This window comes from Chlorocebus sabaeus, chromosome 22 (genome assembly GCF_047675955.1).
Source record: "Chlorocebus sabaeus isolate Y175 chromosome 22, mChlSab1.0.hap1, whole genome shotgun sequence".
NCBI classification, from domain to species: Eukaryota; Metazoa; Chordata; class Mammalia; order Primates; family Cercopithecidae; genus Chlorocebus; species Chlorocebus sabaeus.
Genome location: NC_132925.1, coordinates 45935508 through 45955286, shown reverse-complemented (window position 1 = coordinate 45955286; position 19779 = coordinate 45935508). Strand labels below are relative to the sequence as shown.

The window sequence follows — 19779 nt, the reverse complement described above, 5'->3', positions numbered from 1 at the left end:
CCAAAATGCTGGGATTACAGGCATGAGCCACCGCACCCAGCCAAGATCTTCATACTTTTAAATAGTTAGGCAATGTTTGTTTTTAATTAAACTATTTTGGGGTCACTAGATTTGTGTGCAGTTGTAAGGAAGAGAGATCCCGTGTCCCCTTTACCCACTTTCCCCTAGTGCTGAGATCGTGCAGAACCACAGTGCAGTAGCCCAGTTGGGATGTAACATGGATGCCATCAGCATAACTTCTGCACAATGTTCACCGTTTCTCAAATTGGTTGCTGATGTTTAAAACTCAGGAGATTTCAGAAAACCTGCTGGATTTCTGGCTGCTCTTGGGCCGTGAGACGCGGGGCCTCCTGTGCAGTGGGCCCTGGGACCAGGTCTCAGTGCAGTTTGTTGAGGCTCTGTCTGTTGGGGAGTGCAAGGTGAGCTGGGCATGGGAAGCAGCTGACTGAGAAGCAGTCTCCCCACCCTGAGGGGCAAGGGACCTACGTGCTTAGGGGCTGCTCCCTGGGCAGGTGGGGAGGGGCTGCTAATTCTCCCTTGCAGCTGCCCTCTGAGTGGGAAGAGGACACTCAGGGTCACCAGAAGGCACCCTTGAGAAGGCAGCCGAAGGTGCTGGCCACTGGCATCCAGGCCGTACAACTTCTGTCTTGTGCACTCTGTTCCCAGGGCCTGCAACAGCACCTGGCATAAGAAGGACTGAGTGTGGGATGCTTAAGCCTGAGCACCTTTCTGCATGCTCTGTCCCAGGTGGCCCCAGCTGGTGAGGAGCAGAGATGCCACAAGCCCAGTATGAAAACAAACCTTTTCCTTCTTCATTCATACAACATGACGCACCCCAGTCACCAAAGTATATGTGGGCTTTTTCCAGCAGCCAGCTTTTCAGCTGGGTGTCTCCTCCAGCTGGGTGTCCCAGTCAGCTCACCTCTGATACCACCTGCTGGGGATGGCATGAGATCCCACAGGTTGAGGGCTTAGTCCCACAAGATCACCCCCTACTTCAGATGCTGCAAACACGGGTTGTGGTCTATGGACTGTGGTTTTGACCACAGTCTAGCTATAAACTGGGTTTTCCAGGGTTCATTTAATTTGCTACTGTGGCTCACAAAACTCAGAGAAACACTTTATTATTGATGTGTACTTGTTTCTTATAAAGGACATTACGAAGAATATAGACGAACAGCCAGATGGACAAGATGCCCAGGATGAGGTGTGGGGAAGAGGCACAGATCTTCTATCCTTCTCTGGGCATGCCCCTTTCCAGGAACCTGCCTGTGCTCAGCTGTTGGGAAGCTCTTCTGAACCCTGTCCTTTTGGGTTTTTAGGGAGGCTTCATGACCTACACGACTGACTAAATCATTGGCCTTTGGTGATCAACTCAACCGTCAGCTTCTCTCTCCTCCCCAAAGTCAGGGGGCTGCTGAAAGTTCCAACCCTCTAATCGCAGGTTGGTTCCCTTGTCAACCAGCCCCCATCCTGAGGATATCAGGGATCTGCCAAGAGTTCCCTCATTAGAACAAAAGGGCTCCGCTCCTGTCACCCAGGAAATTCCAACAGATTTAGGAGCTCTGTGTCAGGAACCAGGGTCAAAGACCAAATGTTAGAACAAAAGATTCTCCTAGAGTTTCTATCTACCAGGGCCTCAGGAGCTTTGTGGCAGGAACAAGGAAGAGACCAAAGCCTGTTTCTTATTCTATCACAGTCTCACATCACCCCCATTAAGGGCGCCCTCCCTGTGCCACAAAACGGCCAGTGTGGATGGGAGGGTGCTAGGGCCAGACCTCTGGGTCCTCAGGGTTCCAGTCTGAACTCCCCCTATGACTGGCTGTGTAACCCTGGGCAAGTCCCATCCTTCTCTCCACCTGTTTCTTCATCCTTAAAATGGGGGCAACAAAACCCTCAGGGCTGACCCACAGGATGCTCTCAGAGGAGCAAACACTCAGAAGGCAGCTGAGTGGGCCCTGCACTGGGGCTTGCCTAATGGCGCTCTGCCCCCTTACGGCCAAGCAGTCCGGCGCCACCCACTTGTGTGGACAGGACATGGCCAAAGGCCACAGGGCTGGTCAGGCTCTGCACCGGGTACACCCAGGTGTGTCGCTTCCCCAGGACTGCTGGAATTCAACTTCGGCCACTTCTTGGCTGTGTGAGGGAGACTTGGGCCTTGGTTTCTCCATCAGTAGTATAGGGCCCATAAAGAGTACTTTCTGGCAGATTGTTAACAGATTTGGGGATGAGGGTCATCCCTCAGGCAGGTCTTTCAAAAAGAGCTTTGGGAAGTGGTACAGCTGTGTGCCCTCCAGTGGGAGCCAAGGAGGGCATACCTGCTGCTGGGGGCTCCCGCTCCACCTGTCACTCCACCCCCCAGCAGGAGGTAGCAGGAGGAGGGGATCTACACTCTCTGCCCAGTTCAGTGTCACATGGCTCCCCATCTCCTCATCATCAACATCAAATGTTTGGTGTGGTGCCCTGAGGGCTGCCACAGCACACCCCAGTATTAGAGCCCCTCCCACCCCCTAAAGCTGTCCTGGACAGCACAGCCCTCCTGGAAGGGGAAGTGGGCCCAGCCCCCTCCCCATCGTGAAGCCTGCCCTCCTGCAGAGCACTGCCCTCCCCAGGTCAGCACTGCAAGTGCCCTGCCTGAGGCCAGTGACCCTCCGACCTGCACATGACTCCCTGCATAGGCCAGGCACCCAATGAGGGACTGGAGGAGGTGGCCCTGTGTCTGGAGGTCCCCGCCCTGCTGGGCCTTATCTGCCAGTTTCTTCCTAGTCTCCCCACAGTGCTGGCCTCTACCTCCATCTCAGCTACACATGTCCAGCCTCCAGGTGCTGTGCTCTGGCCTGCCCCTGCGGCCCCTCCCAGAGAACCGGGGACGCCAGGCTGGGGTGCCCCATGCCCCAGTCAGGACCCCCGGCCTCAGCCTTGCGGAGAAACAGGTAAGCAGTGGGCCTGTGCTCCTGAGGCCTTGGCCTCTAGGCATCCTCCAGGTGGTCCATAGTGAGCATCCAGGCTTCCTGCCCTCTCCAGTGGGAGCTGCTCAGCCGCCCACCCTGGACTCCAGAGGCTCCAGCTGGTGCGGGTGCAATGCATGGTGGACTCTGTCTCTTGGGTGCAGCCGCCGTTGGGTGCAGGATCACTGTGCCTGTTTACAGATGAGGACCCTGAGGCTCAAGGTCAGCAGCCGGTCAGTGGTGGCACTGTGGCCACCGCCAGTGGGAGGAGGCCCTGGGCGGGTGTGAAGTGTCGCACACCCAGCACCGGGTCTGCCCCAGCACGCAGAACATTTGCACACAGGTCAGCTCTTGTTTTCATTTGCAAATGTCCCTTCCCCAAATCTCCAGAGAACTTTCAGCTGCATGGCTGAACCCTGTAGCCGGCAGTCGGATGCTAAGGAAAGATGGGCTAGGGCCAGTATCCCCTCACCTAACAGCAAAGCAGGCCAGGGATGGTGCACGCTTGCCAGCGACACCCTGTCTGGGAACCTCCCTTTTGTCATTTGTAAGCTTGAGATGAAAATGGTGACACCAGAGGATTGTGGAGAAGAGTAAATGAAATAAAGTGGGTGACATGGTTATATAGGCTTTCCTCCTACTTTTTACTGGAAACTACTCAAGAATTTCAGAAACAGTAGAGAAGTGGAAACTGCAAACAAGCATAAAGATTAAAAGAGGAATCCTACCTCCCCAGAAAAAGACAGCCACCCTTTGCACCAGAGCCCCCTGGACCTTCCTGGAGCCACCCACAGAGGCCTAACAGGACGCAGTGGGGACAGTAGGGGTCACTCAGCGGGGAGCTGGCGCTGGGGAAGGGGAAAAGGGGAAGCAGGTTGGTGGGGGTGGGAGGGGAGGGGAGTTGGGGGGCTAGGAGGATGCTGGAGATCCTTGTGGGAGTATGGCACTGGGGGCAGGTGGAGCGGGCGCTGGAGGGAAAAGGAAATGGGGGAGGGGCCAGCAGGGTAGGGTAGGTGGTGGGCACTGGGGGGAGGGGGGAGGTAGGGGTTGGGAGGAGAGTAGGTGGTGGGTGGTGGGGTGGGGGGAGGATAGGTGGTGGGTGATGGGATGGGGGAGGGTAGGTGGTGGGTGCTGGGGAGTGGGGAGAGGTAGGTGGTGGGTGGTGGGGGTGGGGAAGGGTAGGTGGTGGGTGGTGGGGGTTGGGAAGGGTAGGTGGTGGGTGCTGGGGAGTGGGGGGAGGGTAGGTGGTGGGTGCTGGGGTGGGGGAGGGTAGGTGGTGGAGGGAGGGTAGGTGGTGGGTGTTGGGGAGTGGGGGAGGGTAGGTGGTGGGTGGTGGGGTGGGAGGAGGGTAGGTGGTGGGTGGTGGGGGTGGGGGGAGGATAGGTGGTGGGTGATGGGATGGGGGAGGGTAGGTGGTGGGTGCTGGGGAGTGGGGGGAGGGTAGGTGGTGGGTGCTGGGGTGGGGGGAGGGTAGGGGTGGGGGGAGGGTAGGTGGTGGGTGTTGGGGAGTGGGGGAGGATAGGTGGTGGGTGATGGGATGGGGAGGGGTAGGTGGTGGGTGCTGGGGAGTGGTGGGAGGGTAGGTGGTGGGGGCTGGGGTGGGAGGAGGGTAGGTGGTGGGTGATGGGATTGGGGAGGGTAGGTGGTGGGTGCTGGGGAGTGGTGGGAGGGTAGGTGGTGGGTGATGGGATTGGGGAGGATAGGTGGTGGGTGATGGGATGGGGGAGGGTAGGTGGTGGGTGCTGGGGAGTGGGGGGAGGGTAGGTGATGGGTGCTGGGGTGGGGGGAGGGTAGGGGTGGGAGGAGGGTAGGTGGTGGGTGTTGGGGAGTGGGGGAGGATAGGTGGTGGGGGTGGGGAAGGGTAGGTGGTGGGTGCTGGGGAGTGGTGGGAGGGTAGGTGGTGGGGGCTGGAGTGGGAGGAGGGTAGCTGGTGGGTGATGGGATTGGGGAGGATAGGTGGTGGGTGATGGGATGGGGGAGGGTAGGTGGTGGGTGATGGGGAGTGGGGGGAGGGTAGGTGGTGGGTGATGTGGTGGGGGGAGGGTAGGTGGTGGGTGTTGGGGAGTGGGGGAGGGTAGGTGGTGGGGGTGGGGAAGGGTAGGTGGTGGGTGTTGGGGAGTGGGGGAGGATAGGTGGTGGGGGTGGGGAAGGGTAGGTGGTGGGTGCTGGGGAGTGGTGGGAGGGTAGGTGGTGGGGGCTGGGGTGGGAGGAGGGTAGGTGGTGGGTGATGGGATTGGGGAGGGTAGGTGGTGGGTGATGGGATTGGGGAGGGTAGGTGGTGGGCACTGGGGAGTTGGGAGGATAGGTGGTGGGTGGTGGGGGTGGGGAAGGGTAGGTGGTGGGTGCTGGGGAGTGGTGGGAGGGTAGGTGGTGGGGGCTGGGGTGGGAGGAGGGTAGGTGGTGGGTGATGGGATTGGGGAGGGTAGGTGGTGGGCACTGGGGGTCAGGGGACGGTAGATGGTGGGTGCTGGGGAGTTGGGAGGATAGGTGGTGGGTGCTGGGAGTTGTGGGAAGGATATGTGGTGGGTGCTGGGGTGATGGGGAGTGGGTCGGTGGTAGGCGCTGGGGGACAGGAGGAGGGTAGATGGCAGGCGCTGGGGTATAAGGGAGGGTAGGTATGGACATTGGGGGCGGAGAGGGTAGGTATTTGGTACTCAGGGGCAGGGGGAGGGTAGTTGGTGGGTGTTGGGGGTGGGAGAGGGTAGGTGGTGGGTGCTGGGAGATGGGGAGAGGGTAGGTGTTGGGCACTGGGGGCCAGGGGAGGGTAGTGTCAGATGCTGGGGAGGCGGGTAAGTGGTGGGTCCTGGAGTGGGGCAGGTAGGTGGTGGGTACTCAGGAGCAGATTGCAAGCAGGTGGTCCTGCCCCTTTGCTCCCCTTGGCCCATCTCCCAGTTGTCCAGGTGTTGTTAATGTTTCTTCCCCTTGGTCACCTCCCTGCTGGGCACCAATGCCTCGACCTTCACCCTGGAGCTCAGGGAGGGCCCTGTGGCCTGCACATCCCCTGCAGCGCCCTGTAGCTGTGATCAGCTCCACGTGGCTGTGATCAGCTCCACATGGCTGTGATCAGCTCCACGTGGCTGTGATCAGCTCCCGGGGTATCTTGTGTTGGGAGAAGGTGGCTCCAGGTGGAGGAGTGGCCACCTGGGCTTTGCTGGGTTATGTCCCTCTTTGCTTGAAGGTCAGGAAGCCCTTGGAGTAGGAGCGGGTGCAGGTCTGAGGTCTATGGGCGGCTCCCTGAGTCCTGTGGCTTGCCTTCTATTTTTTATTTAAATATGTTTCGTTGATCTTTAACATACGTATTTGAAGACAATTTTATGAGATAAGAAGTCGAATGTATAAAAGTGTAAATTCCCCAGTTCACCTTCTGAAGTCACTATAGCCTTTTATTTATTTATTTATTTATTTATTTATTTATTTATTGGCATTTGTAAGCTGAAGATGAAAACAGTGACACCAGGGGATTGTGGAGGAGACCAAATGAAATAAAGTAGGTGACACGGTTTTATAGACTTTCCTCGTACTCTTTCTTTACTGAAAACTACTCAAGAATTTCAGAAACACATTCTATGCATCTATGCAGTGCAGAAGACGTCTGTGAACCCTCTTAAAAATACAAGCAGAAGCGGCTATACACGTTAGGTTTTTTTCAGGTTGCTCTTTCTTGGTGCATTTAGAGGGTCCCGTCTTTGAATGGCTGCGTAGTGTTTCATTCTTTGGATGAACTAACGTGTGCGTCATTCTTTGCTCATCTTTAACGGAGCTCTACGACTGGAGCGGGGCCTCCCTTTGCCAAGTTAATCAGGACACTCTCAGCATGCGCCCGACACAGCTCTCACTATGCACAGGGAAACTTCAGTCACACAACTGAAGCGGTTCCCATGTTAGAAATGTCCTCAGTACCTCCCGCCATGTGCAGTTTGTGCTGGTGACCTTTCCTCCAAATCCACCCCACCCACAGCGCCTGTGCCGGGCATCCAATAGCAGATCCGAAGATGGCCGGCGTCTGTGTCCCCATCACTACCCATGTACTCCCCTCCTGAACTTCTTGAGGGCAGAACTCCACCGGGTTCATTTCCAGGTCTCCAGTGACAGCAGCAGATGTTTGCTGAATGAATGAGAGTTGCACTCGGAGCCCTAACAAACATCCCATCAGATTTCAACCGGCAGGAGGAACTTGAGAGGACTTCTTGGAAGAGGTGGCTCTGGCAGCTTGGGCAAGGTTCTTAGCCTGGGAAAGAAGAAAGGCCATTTGGAGACAAGGGGAGGCAGTGTGCACAAATGTGGAGACGGAGCTATCTGAGGTGTGTCAGAGTGAAGGAGGTTCTTTGCAGGCTGGGGCTTGGTGTTGAGCTTGGAGAGCCAGACCCAGCCGGCTGATGGAGGACTCTAAATTCCAGGAACAGCATGGCCTTATCAAATGGGTAATAGGGACCCCATGAAGGTTTCTGAAAAGGGGCATACCTGCTGCTTAACTATGCCCCCCACAGAGTGTAAAGGCTTCTATGGAGGTCCCAGAGGAGTGGGGAGGGCAGAGGCCCAGCTGGAAGAAAAAACGGGCAGCATGGTGGCCCACAAGTGTGGGAGATGACAGTTTTGACAACCAGGCACTCACACACACTTCTGTGTGCCAGGGGCTATTCTAAGTACCTCAGTTCATTGAGTCTCCAAGGCAGTCCTCTGAGGGGGATACTGTTATTATGCCCACTTTATAGATGGGGAAAGAGCAGAGATTGGCAATGGGCATGTGCCACGTGGCAGGCCTGTGCCACAGCAGCCTTGCAGAGCCACTGCAGCCCATGCAACCCAGAGTGCTGTCCGCACCCAGGAAGTCTGGCTGCAGCTCCTGGCTCTCAACGCAGCCTCGGCTTAGAGCTGGTGGGGACCCTGATGAAGCCTGCACTAGGGGGGTGCAGGAACAGGAGTGACTCAGATGAAGCCAAGCCATTTGGATAGTGGCCATGATTTCTGGCAGAAATAGTGACAGTCAGAAACTTTCATGTGGGTGAGGTTTAAAAGTGAGCTACTGCCCCACAAGCTGACTGCCAGGTTAGAATGAAAGTAAGTCCTAGGCTGAACACACACACACACCCTGCTCTGTGGGCTGAACAGCGTTGCAGGCTGGCATCCTTTCATTTCGGTGCTCAGCCACCATGCAGGACAGGCGTGTGCCTGGCACAGGTGCCCTGATGCCCGAGGCAGGGTTCTGTTACTGCCTGTATTAGCTTCCCACGTCTGCTATAATAAATCGCCACAAGTGTAGTGGCTTAAAACAGCACATATTTATTCTCCTACAGTTCCAGAGTTCCGGTCACATGACCTGTGTGAGCCCCCACGGTCTTGTTTGAGTGCTGAGTGCTGCCTCCTGTCTGAGGCATGGAGGATTACATCCAGGCCAGTGAGAGTGAGCCTTTCTTCCCCACTGAACAGAATATTTACTGCATGCCTATTAGGTAACTCTAGATACAGGGGGTGAAGCATTCAGCAAAAAATAGAAGACAACTTTCATAACTAAATAAAAACATGAAATTGCAGATTAAAAGGCAGTTTATCCTGGAAAGAAAAAAAAAAAACCTTGATATAGAATAATCAACACAAAGACATATCTAGGCCAAATTACTGAATTTCAGCAATAAAGAAAAATTCAATGGTTAGCAAATGGAAATTTTCTACAAGGGGAAAATGTGGCAGACAGAGCTTTGGGGCTGTATTTCAGATTTGGAAAAAGGGCACAAGTTTGTGCTTCATTTCAGAACAGACTGAGCTTCTTACACATTTCACCTTTAAGAACGGCCAAGTCATTTCCAGCAACTGACACGATTTTAAATTCACTAATTTTCACAGAACCTTTGTTGTACTTTTTGAGCTATGTAATTACCTGAACAATGTTTCTAATGCATTTGACGCAACTGATTATGAAAGGGGTCCTCCTTGTCTAGCATATGAGTAAAATGTCCCGGCAAGCCCCAGGGCCGAGGCTGGCACTGCCTTTAGAATAGCGAGGACAGTGGTCTCAGGTTGCAGCTACCGCCTACCAGCAGGCTGCGAAAGCAGTTGAGGAAGTGCAGCAGTGCTGATTTGAAAGTGAAATGAAAGGAGCTAGAAGAGGATGGATGTATTAGAACCCATGTGGGAAGGCTGAGTCTTGTTCTTGTTGCATGGAGAATAGGTGTATGTATCTGGGTAGCCATAGGAATTGCTTCCTGTGGCTCACAATCAAAAGAGTTCATGCGTGTGTGTAAATATATGTTGCTTTTGACGGCTTTTTCTTGTATGTGCTTGCACTTGCACAGGGTACTTAAGGCTATGTGGGGTCTACTCTCCCCGCTGGAGCCTCTGCATCCTACACTATAGCCACAAGCCTTGGGCAGGCCCCTCTCTGGTCCCTGCCTGGGGGTAAGCAGCACCATTCCCAGAACAGGAGTGGTTCACCATAAGCAAGAAGAGAGAGGGATCAGTCTGCCTTCATGAAAGGGGCAGGAGGGGGCAATCAGGGAAGGCTTTCTGCGGAAGGTGACACTGTAGATGGGCCCGGGGTGAGAATAGACGGTCTCTGGGTGGGCAACAGGCTTCTAAGTGGAGCAAAGGCAAATCCATTTGGAAGGAGGATGGCCCATCACCAGGCCTCAGAACACTGGGTCTGGACCCCCAGCCCCCACTGCCTCTCTGCTCTCCCACCCCAGCTGGCGCTGAGGAACGCCCTGCGCTACTTCCCCGCGGATGTCCAGGAGCTGCTGGCCCCAGAGTTTGCCCAGGAGCTGCAACTGTATGGGCACATCTACATGTACCGGTTTTGCCCCGACATTGAAATGAGGTCAGCCTTGTGGGCACAGCTTCAAAGGGACCCAGAGGGGCAGGCAGCTCCCACAAGGGACTGTGCTGGGGGCCAGGAACAACGCGAGAGTGGGCAGTGAGGGGGAAACCCAGTCTGTCCAGACTAGGAGGCAGGGGAGAGAAGATTCGGTGTTGTCATTTCGGGAGCTGGAGCCCAGTGCTGGCTGCAGCCCCTGAGCCTGCCAGAAAATGGGGGCAGCTTCTCAGGACTCTCAGGCCCGGCCCATCTGTCCTGAGCAGCCAGTCCTGTGCAATTCTGGAGCCAAATTGTACACAAAACCTCTTTTAAAAACCATGGCTTTTTGTTCTGCCAGAGGGCAGGGAGAGCTTTGGGGAGCTCTGGCAGTGACTTCAAATACCTCACGATCTCGATGAGGATCTCAAGCCACAGTGTGCACAGCACCCCTGGAGGCCTTGTGGGAACACAGGCTGCCAGGTCTTACCCCAATTTCAGACCCAGCAGTTCTGGAGTGGGGCTTGGGTGTGCATATCTGCAGTTATTGTTCTTGAAGGTGCCAGCAGCCCAGGCTTGCCTTGAGTCATCCCAGGGTTGTTCCCTTTAAAGTAGGAGCCACGTTCCTCACTCCAGCCAGTACCTCCGAGCCTGGCACCGGCTGGAGAATTGGTGCCCAAAAGTGTTTGTTGAATTAATGAAAGAACAAATGAATAAACTCTGCTTACCCAGAGGGAGAGGCTTCTGGAGAGCAGTCATCAGTTCTGCTTTGCCAGCAGCTGTCTCCCAGGTGGAGTGTGCCAAGTAGGGAGGGAGAGCAGGGTGGGTCGGGGCCTGAACACCACCTCCCTCAGCCCTAGTGGCTCTGGAGCCCCCACTGTATGTTCCTAGCTAGTTCTGCAGGCCCCAGGTCCGGCTAGCCTTGCCTGAGCGGCCAGGGGCTGGGCGGGCCAGGCTAGATGCTATGCTTTGGCGGGAAGGGCAGCCTGGCGGTTGGGCTTTCCCTTGCAGGGCCTACCCGGTTGAGCAGTACCCCTGCCAGACGAAAGCGGCCGCCGCCATCATGCATATGATCATGAACAACCTGGATCCCGCCGTGGCCCAGGTAATAGCCAGGGAAACCGCCCAGCACTGTCCAGCAGAAACAAAACGCGAGACACACGCATCATGCTTTCAAGCTCTTAATTTTGAGATAATTATAGACTCACAGGAAGTTGCAAAGCTAGTAAGAGAGGTCCCTGGCCCTTCCCTCGGCCTCCCCCAGTGGTGGCATCCGTGGCTGTAGTACAGCCTCAAAACCAGGACGTCACTGTGGCTGCAGTGGACACATGTCCAATTTTAAATGTTCTAGCAGCCACATGAAAAAGTAAAAATAAACAAATTTACACTCTATTTTATTCATCCTGATATATCAAAAATATTATTATTTTACTTTTTACTTTTTTTTTTTTTTTTTTTTTTTTTTTTTTAGAGAGACAGGGTCTCACTCTGTGGCCCAGGCTGGAGTATAGTGGCTTGATCTTGGCTCACTGCAGCCTTAACCTCCAGGGCTCAAGCGTTCCTCCCACCTCAGCCTCTTGGGTAGCTGGGACTACAGGCACCCGCCACCACGCCCAGCTCCGAAATATTATTATTTTAATATGTAATCTATATAAACATTATTAATGAGATATTTTACATTGTTTTCATCCTGAGACTTTGAAATCAGGATGTATCTATGCAAGGAGCAGAGCTGAAAAGCCACGCATGGCTGGTGGCCACCATATTGGGTAGCATGGATCTGGCCCCTTATGCCTGTCTTGGGCACCCTGAGCCAGTCTACAGAGCAGCTGCCCACATTTGAGAATGGAATGTCTCTGGGGTGTGTCCCTGCATTCCTTGGGGGAGATATGTTGCCAGAATGTGACCACTTCGCCTAGTAGGTGGGAACGCCCTAAACCCTGGCCCTGGCCCCAGGCCCTGGTGACAGATCAACCCAGCCTTTGACCCCAGGCTGAGTTCCCACTGTGACCCCAGACCCAGATCCGCCCCTAACCCCAAGCTGAGCCCTTGCTCCAGTCGCAGCCGGGGCTGGTGTTCTTGCAGATGTGTCCGTCTCTGGGCCTCACCCTTCTGGCTTCTCTCCTTGCCCCATTGGGCCCCCAGGGGATGGGGGCCCTTTTTCTCCTTGTCTGCGATTCCATAGGCCCTTCGCAGGCCTTCATCTCAGATGACCCTGCGTCTTCCTCAGTTTCCCCAGGAGCTGGTGACCTATGGAGGAAATGGGCAGGTGTTCAGCAACTGGGCTCAGGTACTGCGCACCGTGTGACCTCACCCCCACCCCTGGCCTTTCCCCTAGTCTGGTCCTCTGGCCTAGGAGCTTACAAACCCATGGCTCAGGATGCAGGCCTCTGCTTCCCTGGTGCCTGAGGCGCCAGCATTGTAGACTGTGTGGGGAAATTTCAGGTTATAGGAATGGGCGAGGTGGTGTTGAGGGAGGCACCAGGGCCACTGGAGTGGAATGGAGACCTGGGGGCCTGCGGGAGCTGTCTGGGCGTGGACGGTGGTGCGGGGCTGGGCGTGGACGGTGGTGCGGGGCTGGGCGTGGGGTGCTGCTTCCGCTGACAGAATCCCCACGCTCTGCTCCTCCCCCAGTTCTGGCTGACCATGTTCTACTTGTCGAAGATGACAGAGGAGCAGACTTTGGTCATGTACAGTGGGCACCCGCTCGGCCTCTTCCCCAGCAGCCGCAGCGCCCCCCGGCTCGTCATCACCAATGGGATGGTGGGTCCTCAGCAGCGGGCACAGCACCTGCCCAGGGCTCCAAAGAGAGGGTGCTGACACCAGAAAGAAAGCCCAGTGCCCCAACACTGTGCGTCACCCCCTGGGCTCTGTGCTCACCCTCCAAGACCTCAGCCCCTCTGTCTGCCCCCATCCTCTTTTCCAGGTCATTCCCAACTACTCCTCCAGGATGGAGTATGAGAAGCTCTTTGCCTTGGGGGTTACAATGTAAGTCACTATTTCAGTCTATTTACACGGTGTTTCCCTGTTAACCATGGGTCATTATAAAGCAAAATGGTGATATTAAATACAAGTTTGGAAAGACATAGTCACAGAACTGTAGCATAATTGATTTTATTTTTACGTATTCCCTAGTAGTTTTATGTGTATGCTTACAAATTTTATATTCTTGAATGCAAGAGAACCTACAATTTTAGATCCTGCTTTTTCCCACATTTTATTATGAACAATTTCAAACATACAGAAAATTGACCGAATTTACAGTGAATACCACTGAATTTTTGTGATGAATGTGCTATTTACCATACTTACTTTATCATGTGGCTGTCTATCTGTCCCTCTGCCTATCCATTCATTTGACTTGTTTTTTGGGGTTTTTTTTTTTGTGTATGCATCTCAAAGTCAATTGTAAATATTACTGACTGGAAGTCAATATTTGTTTACAGTTTTTTTTCTTTTGAGGTGAAACTTGCATGTAATGAGATGCACACATCTTATGTGCACCACATTTCGGGTTCTGACAAAGTGTGCATCTGTGCAACCAAAACCATTAGGCACAGAATGCTGCCAGTGCCCTGGAGAAATCTCTCACGCCCCCTCTCAAGGAATGAAAGCTTTTCATTTGTTACAGAGATAAGGCAAACTATTTCTTTTTCTTTCCTTTTTTTTCTTTTTCTTTTTTTTTTTTTTTTTTTTTTTTTTTTTTTTTTGAGACGGAGTTTCGCTCTTATTGCCCAGGCTGGAGCGCAGTGGTGCGATCTCGGCTCACTGCAACCTCTGCCTCCTGGGTTCAAGTGATTCTCCTGGCTCAGCCTCCCAAGTAGCTGAGATTACAGGCATGTGCCACCATGCCCAGCTACTTTTTTCTATTTTCAGTAGAGATGGGGTTTCACCATGTTGGCCAGGCTGGTCTCCAACTGCTGACCTCAGATGATCTGCCCACCTCAGCCTCCCAAATTACTGGAATTACAGGCATGAGCCACAGTGGCCGGCAATGCAAAGTATTTCATCAAGCATTATAAATGGAGCTGCAATGAAAAGGAGATCCCTCTCCATCCTAGATTCTCCAGTTGACAGTGTCTCCTGTGTTCCTCCAAACACTTTCTATGCAAGTGGACTTGGCAGTTTAGGTGGTTAGACCACTGGGGCCGGCCTCTGTGCCTTGCCTTTCCCACCTTCACAAGAGAGCTAGAAGACTGCTGTATTTCAGGAAGCAGATCTCACGCATTCTTCCTTTACCTGCAATGTTCAATTGCACTAATTTATTTAACCCTCTTGCCTCCCAATCTGACTTGCTTCCATGGCACAGTGCAGGGCCCTGACCCTCTCTGCCATGTGGTGTTTTATGGGTCACATAGGCCACCGCTCACTTCTCTCGTCTTCGGTGGAGGGGCATCTCGGCAGCTTCAGGTCTTGGCCCCTGCATGTAAAGTTGCGGTGAACATCCTTGTGTGTGTCTCTGCCTGACATAAGCATGTAATGTGGGCATGCTGTGCACGTCCAGCTGGAGTCCATACAGCCAGATATTCCCCAAAGCAATTCTTCACCAATTACACTACAGTTCTTAACAGAACAAAATCTGCTTGTAAAATGTCTGGGAGGCGAGAGGGGACAAGGGTGTCCATAGCCTTCTTGTGTTGTCTGTTCTCTCTATATATTTTATGTAAAGGATAATATATTAATGCCTCTTGGGTAAATACTAATTTTCAGCCTCCTAAAGGGAGTGACTGGGAGGACCTGGGCCTGGCACTGGCTGAGCCCTGGGCTTGGCTTCTCTCCCTGTGGTCAGGTACGGCCAGATGACAGCAGGTAGCTACTGCTACATCGGTCCCCAGGGAATCGTCCACGGCACTGTGGTGAGAGATGGGGCCACGCCTGGCTGTGGGCGTCCCAGTATGGGCGGTGGAGGGGGCGGGCTGCAAGTGGGCAGTGATCCCCTACCTTTTCTCCCTGCAGCTCACCGTGTTGAATGCTGCGCGTCGGTACCTGGGCATCGAGGACTTGGCTGGGAAGGTCTTTGTCACCTCTGGGCTCGGTGGAATGAGTGGGGCTCAGGCCAAGGCTGCGGTCATCGTGGGGTGCATCGGTGTGATAGCAGAGGTGAGCTGGGGGGCTCCTAGCCTTCGCTCCTGCCTGCCTCCCTTCCTCCCTCCCTCCCTCCTTCCTCCAGGATCGCTTACACTACAGACCCCCTCTTCTCATCCTCCCTTGCCCAGCCCACCCTTGCCTCCTCCGCAAAGCCCCACTGGACCTCACTGGGTGGGTTCCCGTGGCGATGTAAGCTTCCTGCCTTCAAAGTGCCCATCACCCTGCATGGGTAATGCCTGTCGGCTGCCCTCCCACAAGACTCTGACCATCTATTTATGGGTGTAGCTTTCCTGTATCCCATCACATCCCTGGAATACAGATGGGAGGGATGAATGTGTGAGAATAAATGAACTCATAGACTCCCCACCTTGAACAGGTGGGGAGGCAGACAGGTCACCCTCCATAGAGGTGAGTACAGGCAGCTTTCCCTCAGTGGCCCCCATCTTAGTTATCTGAGTTTCTATAAAGGAACACCTGAGGCTAATTTATAAAGAAACGAGGTTTGTTTGACTCAGTTCTGCAGGCTGTACAGGAAGCATGGTGCCCACATCTGCTTCTGTTGAGGTCTTCGAAAGCTTCCACTCATGGTGGAAGGTGAAGGGGGTCTGATGGGTCACATGGTGAGAGAGGGAGAGCAGGGAGAGGAGAGGGAGGTACTGGACCTTTTAAACAACCAGCTCTTGTAGGAACAAACAGAGCAAGAACTCAGTCATTACTGCAAGGACTGCATCAAGTCATTCATGAGGAAGCTGCCCCATGACCCAAACACCCCCCACCAGGCCCCACCTCCAACACCAGGGATCAAATTTTAACATGAGGTTTGGGGGACAAATATATCCCAACTATAGCAGGCTCTCATCTTTCTTTGGTGAGTGCTAAGGAGAGGAAGGGAAGTCGGAAGTGGAGGAGGCAAGGAGCCTTGAGGCAAGCCTTGGTGATAGGTGCCAGTGGAATTTGCACTCAGTTGATGCCAAACCTACATCATACATACCTGTGCTTGTTAGGAGTGCACTGAGCTGCAGGTAACAGGAAAGCTACCTACAGTGGCTTGTATAAATAGGGTTTTATTTTTCTCATGTAACCAACAGTGTTGGCATTGGTTTGGCAGCTCAATGATGCTAATATCTCTAGATTTCCTTGGGATTCCCTTGTAGAAACAATTGCTGCCCCCCACCCCAGCCATCCTATCCATGTTCAAGACAGGAAGAGGTGAGAAAGGAAGTGGCTGCTACAACTCTATTTTATCAGGAAAGTCATGTCTCCAAACCCCTTCTTTTATCTTGTTGGTTAGTCTTAGATGAAATCGATGTTCTTATCCGCAAGGGAGGATGGAGATAGTGGACAGGTCCTTGTGATTAGCTTGGATGTAGATTATCTCCTGGGGCTGAACTGTGTCACCCTGAACCCCTACCTGGGTTCTGCTGATAAGGGAGGTGGGAGAAGGAATAAATAGAGGGAGGTCAGCTTGTGGTGTCTTCCCTGAGACTGTGTTATAGAAAAGCAAGGGACCTATGGGAGATGTTGCCTTCCTAGTTGAGGATGATACACTTAGGAAAGATTTGTAACTGGGTGTCCCCATGTCTCATGGCCCCAGGTGGATAAATCAGCCCTTGAGAAACGCCACAAGCAGGGCTGGCTGATGGAAGTGACTGACAGTTTGGACCGCTGCATCCAGAGGCTCAGGTACAGTTCCAAGCGTAACTCCAGACACCTGACAGGTAACCTGACACACAGCAGCAGGAGACCACAAGAGGACCCCCAGGGGGCAGCCTGGTAGGGCCTGCTTAATGCCCGACAGATGGCCACATGTGGGCACCACACATACATGCACATGTACCTATACATGCACACACGTGCGCACATGCACACAAGGGCTGAGCCGTGGGTGGTGATAGGGCAGAAGCCTCTGGAAGGGCCTCCAACATTCCGTCATTGCCGGCATGAAGGCAGCCACTGGGCTGCGGGCTTGGTGCTCAGACACTTGGCTCTGACAGGCTTTGGGCAGACTTCTTGGGGCTCCCATGCTCCGCCCTGGTTCTGCGAAGCACGTGTCTTCTTTTCCCTGCTGTGTGGGCTCGCAGAACCGCCTGGCCTGTGATAGGGGCTGCCCTGTGCTGTTGCAGTGGCAAGCCTTCGAGGCGTACACTCCCTCCCTGTGCTCCAGGGCAGAGCTTCGCCCATGGCGCTGAGGGGTGGTCAGTGGGTTTCTCTGCCTCACCCCCAGGCAAAGTCTTCAGAAGTATTTCAGTGGGATGGTGGGAAGACTGCCCTGGGGGCTCCTGCTCTGATGCCACTTTTGAAGCATCCTCTCAATTAATTTACTGTGCAGAGCAGAGTCCTGTTACAGGAAGACACATTGGTGCACTGGTTGCCCACCTGGCTTCGAGTAGAATCTCCACAGGGGCTTAAAAGCTGTTTCTGATGAAAATGTAAACAAAATTTGAGAAATGATGCAGTGAACTATTTTGACCTAGATCATCCTAAAATACCAATCCAACCACATTGTACCCTCTTTAGAACTCTCAGATAATTTTTCGTCAATGATAGAAGAAATTCCACACTCCAGGTGTGCTGTGAGAAGCTTCCCTGACCTAACTCCCATCCCTATTCAGGCTGTTTAGCATCCTGACTGTGTGCATGTACACACACACACACATAAACACACACACAAAACACATGCACATACATGTAGCCACACAGACACACATATATACATAAAGACACACATAAACACACACACATACACAGAGAACACAGCACACACATGCACACATGCTTGCACACACAAACACACACAACACATGCATGCAGATAAACACACAGACACATAACACAATAACACACAAGACACACATAAACACACACACAGATGCACACATAAACATAGACACACAGTACATGCATGCACACACAGGCACACACAGAGTGCACACATGCACACACAGAAACGCACACATACACACACATAAGCACAGACATAGTCATACACACATGCACACACAAACACAAACAAGTATAAACACATAACACATGCACAAACATAAATACAGACAACACACACATGCATACACACAAACATGCATAAACACACAATACATATGCACACACATGCACATACAACACACAATGCACATACGTATAAATAAACACACAAACACAAAACATACACACACAACACACACATATGCACGTAAACACACACACAAACATGCATGTAACAAACACAGAAACATATACACATAACAACACATGCACACATGCATAAACGTGCAGAGACACACAGCACACATAACACAAACACATAAACATACAGGTGCACACAAACACACACACATAAACACACAGACACAGGCACACACCATAAACACACACAGACACACAAACACACGTACATGCCCACAACGTATATTCTCACACACACGCATACACATATGCATATACACACATATATACATATATATGTACACATGCATGCACATCCACACATGAACACACACACATATACATACATCAAAATCAGTTTAAGGAACTGCTTCAAGCAACCTGCCTGCCATACTTCCGCAGCCCCTGAGCTGGGGAAGACCCATGGGAATGGAGTGAGCTCCTGAGCTCCCAGGAGCTCACGGTTCCCACAGGGTCGTTCAACTGCGATTGCAACAAGCCCCGGTTGGGCCGGCCTCCCTGCTGCCCTGGGACTGTGTGTCCTTTCCTACCTTGTCAACCTTGCACCCCTGGGGGAGGGGAGGTGCCTGGCTCACTCGGGCTTCTCCAGGCCACTCCCGGTGAGCGTCAATCTGCTCTCTCATGGGGGCCACACCAGCTTCCCTGCGTATTGCTGCTTTTTGATACCTCTACTACCTGCAAGTCCTGTTCAAATCCTCTGTTCCCCAAAATATGCTTTGATTTTTCTTGTCCTATTTTTCCGAATACTTTTGGGAATCATCTTTAGTGAATCCTGAGACTCTGAGGCCACCTTGATGGGTTCTGTAACGATCCCTGTGGGGGTCCCACATCGATAACCTGAATTCCATGGATCGCCCAGGCAGTTTTGCCGCTGCCATGTGGGTTTTCTGATCTGGGGCATTTGGGTCTGGGTTTTCCCTTTATAGTTTTGTGTCCTGAACAAAAGTCGGGGTCCTGCAGGCATGCTTCATGGCCCAGCCCCATGGTCCCCACGCTTGCACATGATACCTCTTATGGCCTCCTGGGTCTGCCCCTGTGTGCAGCTGGGGTGCAGGTGTGTCCGGGGCATCTATGCATAGGTGCGGGGGGCACCTGTTCTGCTCTTGTGTCCTTCCAGGGAAGCAAGGAAAAGAAAAGAGGTGCTCAGCCTTGGTTACCATGGCAACGTGGTGGCGCTTTGGTGAGTGGGGGTTGGGAGTTGATAGCCAGCTTGAGAACCCAGATGGGCCCCCCTGAGCAAAGACCCCAGTGCTGACCAGGAGCTGCTGGGACACAAAGCTTCGAGCCTCAGTTCAGCGCCACCCTTGTTGGCCCACACCCTTACCCAAGCTTGGGGCGGCCGTCCCTGCTCTGCCCACAGCCTTCCCGTAGGTTCTCTTTCCAGGGGAAAGCAGGGTCTGGCTCAGGCTGTGCCTGCTGGATTTGTGAGTGGGAAAATGTGCTACGGTCCCCACCCGGCTGGCCCCAGACTCTAGGCCCAGTCTGTGTGTGGCTTGCACTGACCACCCCATGGCTTCCCCAGGGAGCGCCTGGTCCACGAATTGGACACGACGGGGGAGTGCTTGGTGGACCTGGGGTCAGATCAGACATCCTGCCACAACCCGTTCAATGGCGGCTACTACCCCGTGCAGCTCAGCTTCACGGAGGCCCAGAGCCTCATGGCCTCCAACCCTGCTGTGTTCAAGGACCTGGTCCAGGAAAGGTGCTACTCGGGGTTGGGGGTGGCAGAAGCATTTGGCCTGGGCAGACCACCTTGTCCTGCTCTGGCCGCCACCT

General features: G+C 53.4%; 1 protein-coding gene across 1 annotated transcript in view; it reads left to right on the top strand.

Annotated features, from left to right (window-relative positions):
- The first annotated feature begins 2753 nt into the window (after positions 1 to 2753).
- UROC1 (urocanate hydratase 1) overlaps positions 2754 to 19779 on the top strand; it is a 36497-nt gene continuing 19471 nt past the window's right edge. Inside the window, exons 1-11 of the mRNA XM_038003448.2 lie at positions 2754 to 2933; positions 9629 to 9759; positions 10744 to 10837; positions 11963 to 12022; positions 12367 to 12495; positions 12659 to 12720; positions 14522 to 14588; positions 14689 to 14832; positions 16415 to 16503; positions 19121 to 19183; positions 19526 to 19705. Of these exons, the coding sequence (XP_037859376.2) occupies positions 2808 to 2933; positions 9629 to 9759; positions 10744 to 10837; positions 11963 to 12022; positions 12367 to 12495; positions 12659 to 12720; positions 14522 to 14588; positions 14689 to 14832; positions 16415 to 16503; positions 19121 to 19183; positions 19526 to 19705 (1145 nt within the window). The 5' untranslated portion in view covers positions 2754 to 2807. The remainder of the gene's footprint in view (positions 2934 to 9628; positions 9760 to 10743; positions 10838 to 11962; positions 12023 to 12366; positions 12496 to 12658; positions 12721 to 14521; positions 14589 to 14688; positions 14833 to 16414; positions 16504 to 19120; positions 19184 to 19525; positions 19706 to 19779) is intronic.